The 11,913-nt window shown below is 37.4% G+C and overlaps 1 protein-coding gene across 2 annotated transcripts in view; it reads right to left on the bottom strand.

The window, feature by feature from the left end:
* Nucleotides 1-422: 422 nt before the first annotated feature.
* The window catches only part of lhx1a (LIM homeobox 1a), a 32,927-nt gene continuing 21,436 nt past the window's right edge, over nucleotides 423-11,913 (bottom strand). The window contains exons 4-5 of one of the 2 annotated variants that reach the window (XM_057839785.1): nucleotides 9,247-9,412; nucleotides 423-4,420 (exon numbers count right to left, since the gene is read on the bottom strand). In XM_057839785.1, coding sequence (XP_057695768.1) covers nucleotides 4,041-4,420; nucleotides 9,247-9,412 — 546 coding nt within the window. In that variant the 3' untranslated portion in view covers nucleotides 423-4,040. The remainder of the gene's footprint in view (nucleotides 4,421-9,246; nucleotides 9,413-11,913) is intronic. The other variant, XM_057839786.1, reaches the window with a different exon arrangement.

Raw genomic sequence — 11,913 nt, 5'->3', positions numbered from 1 at the left:
CATGATGCTCTCTGCACTTTAAAACAGAACCCTGAGACTATCACAGAGCAGGTGCATTTATACGGAGACTTGATTACACACAGGTGGATTCTATTTATCATCATCGGTCATTTAGGACAACATTGGATCATTCAGAGATCCTCACTGAACTTCTGGAGTGAGTTTGCTGCACTGAAAGTAAAGGGGCCGAATAATATTGCACGCCCCACTTTTCAGTTTTTTATTTGTTAAAAAAGTTTAAATTATCCAATAAATGTTGTTCCACTTCACGATTGTGTCCCACTTGTTGTTGATTCTTGACAAAAAAATTAAATTTCATATCTTTATGTTTGAAGCCTGAAATGTGGCGAAAGGTTGCAAGATTCAAGGGGGCCGAATACTTTTGCAAGGCACTGTATATAGGTAATTTAAATTGTCTTCCCATATGTTATAAGGATAGAATTGACCCTACCATTTTTAAGTGAATAATTTTCACTGTGTTCAGACTTACATTTACCCCTTTTCACTTGCTTAATTTGCTAGTCCATTTTTTTCCCTCAAATGCACGTTTGACTGGCTGATGACTTATACACGACAACAACATGCTGCCTCCTCCGCCTCCTTCAAAGATGAGAGATTTTTTTTTTTTTCCCAGCCAGAAGCAGCCACTGTCAGTAATGTAAGAAGACATCAATGTCGTGGAGGTGGGGGACACATCACAAATTTTGCTACTTAAAGTCTGACCTGAACCAGAGTTAGCATAACATTAAACTGTGAATTTTCTAACTCGAGTAGGAGGCTGCTTAGAGAGAAGTGTCCTTCTGTATGTGTTTTTTTACTGTTAACGTTAAGTAAACTGTGAGAAATGTAATGAACCCAAATGGGCTTAATTTTTTGTTAAGTTTGGCTGTGCTTGTGGGCAAAAACAGCAGTGTTTTACCTGAAGGGAGGCTCCATTTTCATTTATTTTTGTTATTCTCTGACTATTTTTTTTTTCAGTTATATTTAATTAATTTATTTATTTCCACAAACAATGTTGAGTGGACTTAAGACAAATGTTTATTTAGTTGCATTCTGCATAGTTAGGAGGTTATTAACAAGTTTTAATTTATTGTGTATATTAATATAAATATAATTTATGTTCAAATATTGGAATTTAAATTTGCTAGTAAAATCCTGACATTTATTCCGGAAGTTTTCAAAATGTTTCTTTCGTAGTTTTTGAAAACAAAGGTTTGAATTGAACGGTGTATCACCTAAACCAATACATATTTATTGTCACGTAACAGTCTCTCATCTTCCACCTCTCAGCATTGATGGCAAGTACAGTACATTATTTGTCATTTAATGGTTTTATTTATTAGGCCTAATTAATCTAAATGGCCTCTAATTCCTATGCATATCATGTATCATATTTTATTGTTCTATACGTGCGCTCCACTTTCATTTGTTGCACACAGACTTGTTTGACGTCATGCCAGCGCTACTTAATGTTGGTTTCGAGCGTTGCTTATACATTGGGAAGCAGGGGTGAATGCCAGTTAACATTTCCAGAAGCCAGAAACGGTAAACGGTGCGGGCTTGGCGATGTACCCCCTGTTACCTCGCTATTAGCCCGCTAACATATGCCCCTTTCCCACTGAAACTAGTGGGTCACCGCACGTTTTTTCCAAGCCGATGCAACCCACTAGCAATTGGCATTTGGCACCTTCCCCATTGACAAAAAAAGTCGTGTCTTTTTTTTTTTCACCCGTCTAACCCCTCATCCCTCCTCAGCCGTGCGTAAGGTTACGTGACGTCACCACGCTAAAATGCGCGTCGACAAGTGCAACCGAATTCATTCGGTTCAAGGAAGTAAACAATGCAGAGCAACATGGAAGCCTCCTTTCCGTTTGTGTTGTCTGTTTTCATGCTTTTTAATGCCCTTAAAATGGTTGAAATGCAGCAAAGGATCAACACTCTGCTTGTGCTGAGGCAACGTAGGCGACGTGAATTCTTCTTCTTCTACTAGCTTTGTTATGAGCATCGACGTAACTACGGTTGTGGGGCGTGTTAAATGGGAGGCGACTGGCATGTTGTTATGATGCATCACGTAAGAGCCTACGTCACCACATGGATTAGGGTGTTGACTGTTGACCCGGGGTTTTGCTTTCACTCTGCATGACGATCAGAACCAAGGTGATTTTAACGCGGGTCGCTTGGCGGGTTGATTGACACGGGTCGAGGGGGGTCGCTGCACCTTTCCCACTGCCACCAAAAGCCGATTGTTAGTGGGTTGACATGGGTTTTTTGGCCAGTGGGAAAGGGATATTATTGAACAGCGTTTATTTTCACCACTGGACTGGTGTCACATTGCTGCCATTTTCCTTGTTGAATTGCGCAACATTTGGACCATATTTAACTCGGTATTATTATGCAGCCATTGAGATATGTTTTTGTAAGCAAATTTGTCTATATTGATTTACCCTATAGTAATGTAACGCTCTTTTTCATCATTGTATTCTTATTGTATGTTCATAATTTAACGGTGGCAAATTAATAAATGCCAGTTGTAAGAAGAACTACAGTATGGTGTTATCCATTTTACCGGAGGGAAGTAATATCTATCCATCTATCTGTTTGGTCTTATTAATGTCTTGTCCCCAGGGTGGATACAGGTTATGCTGTTATATCGTCCTTACCAATGTTGAGACCAAACCTATGCCCTTGGTTCCGGTTGACATTTAAAATCATTTTAATATTAAAAAAAAAAAAAAAAAAAAAAAAAAAGACAAACTGTTGCATATTTTTATTTTATGTCCGACTTCTCAGTTGATTCACTTAAACAGAAATCTGTTGTAAGTGAATCCTTTTCTCTTGTAAATGCTAAAACTGGTTTAAAAAAAAAAAAAAAAAGAAAAATGGTAAGAGTCGGAATTATGGAGCATCGTGATTTCACATTCGGAGAAACGTAGTAGCTTCCACATGCATATATGATCAGCAATCATTTAATAGTTTGAATATTTTCTCTTTGAAGACATAAATATAAAACCTAGATATGAACGTCATATGAACAGTGTTATTAATGTATTGCCAGAAGTTTAGAAAATTCCAAATGAAAGTATGCTTTTCAACATCCTTGTCTGAACACATTCTAACAATCTGCAGTGATCAATTTACACAGGTTGTGCTATTCACTTACAGTATTTGGCAACTACTCAGGTTTGGTTTGTATTTTTTTTTTACCGTTTTCTGTAAACAACATCTTGTACAAACTAGCACAGTGAACCACAATTTGAAGAAAATGTCATTTCCTCATACATTAAAAATGAATCAATACAAAAGTTTGGTTGGTTGCTCGGTACTTTTTACATGAACAGGATTCTTAGACATGGTTTTCTGGACTCCTGAACTATAGGTCGATTATGTAAACATTTGACTCTCTTAAGTCCCGTTTAGAACTCTGCTAGAGGATTTTTAGAAGGTAGACTTCATTTAAACAATTCAAGTTCTGTTCCATCTTAAATAAAGGGTTTGAAATTCATGGAGTACATTTTGTAGTGTGTGCCTTTTGAAGGAAGCTTTTGACAAATTAGCTGAAAATTCTTAAAAAAAAAAAATAAAAAAATAAAAATCTTTCAAAAGACGACATGGACGAGTTTATCATTCTCAAAAAAAAAAAAAAAAAAAAAGCAATGTGAAGAGTCAAAGTAGTAGGGCTACAAGAGGCCACTGGGGTTTGGAACCTCTTAATAAATACGAAAAGCATGTCTAATGCCATAAATACTCTGCACTGTCCTGTCAATCTACACTACTGTGGGCAGAAACTGAAACAGTGATAAATATTTTGTCAGGCCAAAGCATTGCAGTGAGATAGTACCCGCCTCATGCGCAGAGACCAATGTAGGCTGTGGATTTCAAAATGACCAGTTTTGGGTTAGTGTTCATAAATAACACATGATAAATGAACCAAAAATGCTTTGTGGAACTGCTGTCCGACCCTTTTGATATCCGTGCCTTAATTCATCCTACAACACAATAAACTTCAGTTACTAATTTTTTAGTCCAGCCACCTTCAAAAGCTACCACACAGTGGCATCATTCATTTCTGTCGTCGGATGTGACAAATGGTTGTTATATCCGCTGCTGTTCAGAGACAGTGAGGTAAACGGTGCGCTGGGACCAAACACCTCAGAGGAGATATTGTGCAGAGCTCCCGGGATGCCAGGCTCTGGGCTGGGAGAGTCCCCAGGGTGGTGAGACATAATATCTGAGAAGCGCTGCACTTCACTGGATGGGTGGTGCCCTGGTAGCGGGTGGTCCATACCTCCTAGGGGTGTGGCCGTGGGCCCTGAAGAGGGCACAAAAGGGAGTTCAACTGGGGTCTGAGCCTGCGATGAAGGTGGCCCCTGAGGAAAGAAGTCATAGTTCCCTCCTGGGCCATAATATTCACTTTGATAATCTGCCAAAAGAAAGAAGACATTAGGTTGAAGAATGATTGGTGGGCGAATAACATACACTTCTTGCCAAAAGTATTGGCACCCCTGCAATTCTGTCAGATAATGCTCAATTTCTCCCAGAAAATGATTGCAATTACAAATGCTTTGGTAGTAATATCTTCATTTGTTTTCCTTGCAACGAAAAAAAAAAAACACATCATTTTACAAAAAACTCCAAAAATGGGCCGAACAAATGTATTGGCACCCTTCAAAAAATCATGTGATGCTTCTGGCATTTGTGTAATTAAGAGCACCTGTGACATACCTGTGGCACATAAAAGGTGGTGGCAGTAACTAAATCGCTACTGCAGCCAGTTAAAATGGATTAAAGTTGACTCAACCTCTGTCCTGTCTCCTTGTCTCAATCAACACCAATTTTTTATTTGAAAGAACAGGACTTTTGCCTGATTTGTGTAATGAGCAATTCTTTTTATGTTTTATACTCACAACCTTAATCAAAAACTTGAACAAGTTTTATGTGCTTAAAACAGTACAGTTGTAGACTACAGTTTAGTCAGGAAGCTGTTTTAAATATTATTTTTGAAGGAAATAGTCATCCATTTTGTCTTCATTGTTACTTACAACATGCCTAAACAACTTCAAGTTATATTGTGAGAGTAACTGAAAAACATTAATCATTTATCTGATTAATTGATTAATCGTTTATTCCGATTAATTGGTTTTATAAAATAATCCTTAGTTGCAGCCCTATCTATATACTGCATTAATAGTGGATAAAAGTAACATTCTTGTAATATTCTATTAATTATTGAATAATAACTTCTTCACTGACAACACTTTAGTAATTAAAGGTCCTGTAAACGTATTTTATGTTTTTAAACACATGTAATGACTATGGGCCGGACAAAAGTACCCTTTGAAAAAATATGTGATGCTTCTCTAATTTGTGTAATTAACAGCACCTGTTACTTACCTGTGGCACATAAAAGGTGGTGGCAATATCTAAATCACACTTGCGCCGGTTAAAATGGACTCAACCTGACTCAGCCTCTGTCCTGTGTCTTTGTGTGTACCACATTGGTCTTCCTGCTTTTCTCCATGCCCAAAGAACTGTCTGAGGACTTGAGAAGCAAAATTGTGAGGAAGCATGGGCTATCTCAAGGCTACAAGTCCGTCTAAAAAGACATGAATGTTCCTGTGTCTACCGTGCGCAGTGTCATCAATAAGTGTAAAGCCCATGGCACTGTGGCTAACCTCCTTAGATGGTTAACAAAATGGTTATTATATTATATAATATTTTCTAGTGTATATTGTGACGAGTGGGGGCAGTTGTTTGATACTTGGCACATTAGTGGGGCATGGTTCGAGGACAGTCAGTCAGTCAGTCAGTCAGTCGGAATGAGAATAACCGCATACCATGATGCTTCCCACTCTAAGCTTCATGCTGGTATAGTATTTCTTGGGTGATGTACAATGCCATTTCTTCTCCAAACATGGTGTGTTGTAAAACAGCCCAAAAGATCTATTTTGGTATCGTCTGACAAGACTACACGCTCCTGGTATTCTAAACAGGCTTGTCAAGATGCAAACTTCAACAGGAGCTTCAACATGCTTTTTCTTGAGGAATGGAGTCTTGCAGGCTTAGTCCATAGAGGCCACGGCATTGGAGTGCACTGTCAATATTCTCTCTTTAACAATTGTACCTGCTGCCTCCAAGTCTTTCTGGAGCACTTTCAGAGTGGTCCTTGGCTCGTCAAGTACTCTTCTGGCCATCTTTTTAACTCCCGGGTCAGAAATCTTGTGAGGAACTCCTGAGCGTGGCCTGTTGATGGTAAGGTGGTACTTATTCCACTTGCGGATAATGGCCTCAACTGCGCTGAACGGAATATTCAGACGCTTTGATATAAGGCTGTAACCAGTTCAATTTCTGATGCTGAGCAACAATCAGGTTGCAAATTTCTTCAGAAAGCTCTTTGCCTTTACCCATCATGAGATGAGATGATTGACCTTTTATTGACAAAACGACCTGTTTATAGGACCATCAAATTGCTGTAACCCAGCAAAAATGTTGGTTGACTGACTGGAAGTACAAGTATTAATTACCAACAGGTTTGAGGTAGTATGGCACATTTCCTTGCCAAAGTGCACAGCCTTTCCATGGTGTGTTAGATATTTTTTTTACTGTGTTGTTGCACTTAATTCCATGTAATGAGTGGTGGATGAAGTACTCTTTTTTAAATTAATGAATTAATTAACTTATTTATTTTTTAATTAATTAATTTATTTATTTATTTTTACGTAAGTGAGAGTACAGATGTGGCAAAAATACCTGAGTAAAAGTACAAGTATCTAGAAAAAAAAATAGTCAAGTAAAAGTACATGTACTTGCTATAAAATTTATTTTACACGTAAAAAGTAAAAGTGCTTTCTCCCGATGCAAAAATGTGATATGAGATCTGAGCCAATATACAAAGAAAGAACCAGAAAATTCATTGATTGCTCAATTTTATTTAAAACTGTGCAGAATGGAAAAAAAAACAAGCAATATAATTCACTGCACTGTAAACAGAAGCTTAATAAGCTTAAAATTTAGCTTAATGGCGGATTGCAAGAAACTAATAGGTGCACACTGGATCATGAATTGGGAGTGAATGTTCACTTCCGATTCACTTCCCGCTCCAGAAGAAAAACTCCAATCTCGTCCCACTCCTGTAGAATGACTCCCAATCCCGTCCCACTCCCAGTCAAAATGACTCCCACTCCCATTGTTTTTTTCAACACCTTTAAGTTGGTCATTAAGAAAGTCAATACATTGTTTTCTTTAGCATTTCTTACACGCCACTTATTTTGTATTGGCACCGTCGCGTTTCACTTTCAAGAAGTTTTCTAATAACTTGGACCTTCCTCCTCCCGTTGAACCGATAGGTCGTTATTTCCGAGTTTCATGTGTAGTCCTCTCTTCGGGTTTTCATCTCCACCATTCACCATGTTGAGTACACACACATATAGTTGCTGGAAGTTGAAGCGTTGGAAATTTGGGATATTGGAATCTGTAGTCCTTTCTCTTCATCTAGTGTTCAATTATGGTATAGTCGCATGGTATAGTTCATGCCGGAGGCATGAAAATGAAACTGGTATAGTTCATGCTGGAGGCATGAAAACGAAACTATCAATTCACAATGAGGAAAAAAAGGTAACGTAACGCAGGCGACAATTTGAAAACTAGTAGAGTAAAAGTATGTGCTGTAAAATGTAGTGGAGTAAAAGGGAAAAGTACGACTTCTTATTTTTATTCAAGTACAGCTACCATAAAATGTACTTAAGTACAGTAAGGTAGTACTTTTACTTTGTTACATTTCATCACAGCAAATAATCATTATTTATGGAGTCAATTATTGTGGTTTCTTTTCATAGATTATTTAAGTTAATACTGACAGCTAGTAGTAATTTCATTTGTATCGAAGCTTTGGAAATAACTGTTATGATTTGTTTGATTTGAATGAGCTGCCGCATTCAAAATTTATTTTCCCCCATTGTACATTATGTATCGGCCCCTAATTCAAAGTTACTTCATTAGCCTTTCTGTGCACCAAATTAATTTTCCCATAATATTTTCTAAACGTGTAAAAATCCAGTTCTTTATTAAGAAATGTTCACATATCAATGCCTGGTCTTGTTTTTCTTTATCTCTGGGAAAGAAAGTGATTTAATTTCAGGTAAAAAACAAAAATTAACATTGTTTTACTGTTTAAACCAAATATATCAACAGAAATGCTTATTCTAACTGATGAAAAAGTGAGGACACCCTTCCTCATACATTAAAAATAAATCAATACAAAAGTTTGGTGGAATGCTCGGTACTTTTTACATGAACAAGATTCTTAGACATGGTTTTCTGGACTCCTGAACTATAGGTCGATGATATAAACATTTGACTCTCTAAAGTCCCGATTAAAACCCCACTAGAGGATTTTTAGAAGGTAGACTTCATTTACACAATTCAAGTTCGAAATAAGTTTGGGATAATAAGGACATGTTTGGCGTAAACCCAATAAGCATTCCAGGAAAAGAACCTCATACCAACAGTGAAGCACGGGAGGTGGAAGTGTCATGGTTTGGGGATGCTTTTCTGCAGCAGCACCTGGCCAGCTCACCATCATAGATTCCACCATGAATTCTATCGCGTATCAGAGGGTGCTTGAGGAACTTCTGTGAAAAAATTAAAGCTGAAGCGGAACTGGACCCTGGAACATGACAATGACCCAAAACATACCAGTAAATCCACCAAGGACAGGCTGAAAAGGAAGAAGTGGAGAGTCCTGGAATGGCCGAGTCAAAGCCCAGATCTTAATCTAATTGAGATGATGTAGGGTGACTTGAAAGGGGCTGTACATGTAAGAAACCCCTCAAACACACAGCTGAAAGTATTCTGCGTTGAGGTGTGGGGCAAACTTTATTCAGACCAATGTCAAAGACTGGTAGATGGCTACAAAACGTTATTCCAGCCAAAGAGGGTAACACTAGCAATTAGGTGGTAGGGTGTCCTAACTTTTTCCTCAATTAGAATAGCATTTTTGTTGATATATTTGGTTTAACGAGTAAAACAATATTCATTTTTGTTCTTTACCTGCAATTAAATCACTTTCTTTTCAAGAGATAAAGAAAAACAAGATCTGACATTGATATGTGAACATTTCTTAATAAAGAACTGAATATTTTTAATGGGGTGTCCTAATTTTTCCACCTGACTGTATTAAAAAAAGGCAATTTATCGCTCAATGAAATGAGATTGGTAGATAGTTTCACACAGAGTGCAGGTCAAACACACCTCCATAATAAGAGAAAGGTCCGTTCGGGATGAGCTCCCCAGGTTCCAGGCGATCTACCAGCGTCCTCATCCGTCTTGGGCTTCTGAAAAAAGCATGCCTGCGGGCTCCCAGTGCACTCAACTGTTTCATACGCCTCTCTTTGGAACGTCGATTCTGGAACCAGACCTGCATGTATATTACACTTTATCAGAAAAAGTGTAGTGGGCATTTGATTAAAGGCAACATTCTGTGCTGCTGATGTAAGTGAAAAGGGGGAAAAAAAGTGAATGCCATTTTACCATTATTTGAAATAAGTAATCAGCAATGTATTTGAAAATCATTGTCGACATTTCTGTCATCGTTAAAAATTACATGCAATCAGTGGCATCATGAGGCGTCAAGCCCCTAAAGTGACGTGAACCCAGAAGCGGTTAATATATTTTAAATATATGTATTTTGCCACAAAAGTATTGATGAAATCAATAAAAGATGGTGGAAATGTAAGCATGTTTTTGATTATATAATCTAGAAATCAGTTGGTTTCCCTTTCTGTTATAGCCTTGATCGGGGGTCGGCAGCCTGTATTTTGAGAGCCTTAAAAAATGTTTGAAAATGGAAAAGGGGAGGGAAATATATTTTTTGTTTTGACATGGTTTCTGGAGGACAAACATTACACAAACAATCTTAACGTTTTCCAATGCTGTGAAAATGTGTACACCAAATATTACATTTCAACATTTCTGTCAACGAAGATTTGCTTCATAGCCTGCGACGCATGTTTATATCAGTAGGGTGACTGTTGTAAAGAGGAAAGAAGAAAAAAAACTGAGAAGAACAGGGGATTAAACGTTTCTTGGGCTGAATCAATTGCATTCATTGCCAATGCGAGAGGAGTGCAAATGTAGATTTAAAAGTGGATTTTATCTCCAAACTCCACTACTGCTGCAGGTTTTGTTGCAACCCAGGATAAATAAAGTGTGGCAAACCATTCAAAAATGGTGACTGGTAAATGAAGAATTCATTCATCAACATATCAGAACATCTATTTGCAGACTTCAAAAACAAAACTGAGATTATCCTGAAAATCAAATACATGCCCCTTGCACTAAGACAGAGAAGGAAAGGGTCATAAAATGGCAGGAAACTTCACCAATCAGTAAATCAAGGACATTAATTCAGTGGCAACATACTCTGTGATGAGTCATGTGATGTGATTGATATTGAACACACATCTCTTTTATACAGGTACCTGAACGCGGATTATATACCTTACCTTTTCAAAAGGGTGTTTTTTAAAATTTTTTATAAATGCAGTCTGTGTTTTGGTGCACTATGTGTGTTGCCTAGATAAGGGGCACGTTATGCACATTCAATTTTGTTATTGGTTTTCTCGAATCTTCAAAATACAAATGGCATCAAAATTTGGATTTCTTTATTGCATTTCTTTTATCTTTTTATCTTTCTTTTATCAAAGCAATTAAACATAATTCATTGATATTGTAATGAGGTTAAACTTGACTCAGTATCATAAGCGGATTTTCAGGGGGGCCGCCCCCCCAGTGGCCAAAAAGTGTCATTGCATGTAATTGACTTTCCTATACAGTGTATGATTTTAAAATTAAGATTTTTCTACTATAATATTATCTATAAATATAGTAAAGCAAAAAAACAAAAAAAACAAGAATGAAATGAACAAAAAAAAAAGATATTTTTATAATGCGTCAAAATTATTTTTTGAACAGAATATATGACTAGCACCTTAGACGGTCATTTCCTTTGCTTAGCCAAAACCACCCGAGGACCGAAAAGGCAAGATGGATATACGTATACATTTTTTTGTTTTGTTTTTTTCGAACCTAAGCTTTCAAAAGGGACAACAACAACTGAGCAAGAACCCAGAATTGAACATGTGGACCATGAAACGCTAGAGACCACGATAAAAAATGGTGAGCAGTTTCAATTTGCCCCACTAAAAACGCTAATTGTACGACAGATCCACCACCGGTTTCTTGCCAATGTAGTTACCCCCGTCAAAAATTGTGTCCCCTGGCCGCGGGAGTGCGCACACACACATTAGTTATGAGGGTTGTCGACTTAAACAAAAAATTGAACCCAGAAAAGAAGCACAGTTATATATTTTGGACATTGACGTTTACTAAACGGGAGAAACTCCATACAGGACTTGAATTACAGTAAGAACAGTTATAGGTCAGCCTACGAGTAAAACAGTAAAACAGTGAACAGTGTTTTTAACGTTCAGTATGTTTGCTATGGTATACGACAGAAAAAAGTTTTTTTGATGGTTGTGCAATGTTTTAAAACCTCCTAGATAACTATATCACCAAACACGGAAATCAAACAAATCAGTGCAGTGCAGTGGCTCCACCCAGACTGGGGTAACTACAGTGGCACGACACCAGTGGGTGTAACATATTCAATGAATGGCGATCTTGGCGAAAAGTATAGCTGAAGAAGTGTGCATTAGAAAATAGCTTAGTTTGAGCAATTTTCCAATTTCTGATGAAAAAACAGAAATTGAACGTTTTGTGAAAGCATACATTTCAAACATAACTTTGACTTTAACACAGCTATTTTTTGCTTTAGTTACATCCCAAACATCTGAATAATAACATAAACAACATGACAAATAGAGCTTTTGATAGCAATGTAACAATTTATTTACACAT

The sequence above is a fragment of the Corythoichthys intestinalis genome, chromosome 6 (genome assembly GCF_030265065.1).
Source record: "Corythoichthys intestinalis isolate RoL2023-P3 chromosome 6, ASM3026506v1, whole genome shotgun sequence".
Lineage (NCBI taxonomy): Eukaryota > Metazoa > Chordata > Actinopteri > Syngnathiformes > Syngnathidae > Corythoichthys > Corythoichthys intestinalis.
The sequence above is the reverse complement of the archived record's forward strand: the minus strand, read 5'-3'. Positions and strand labels throughout refer to the sequence as shown.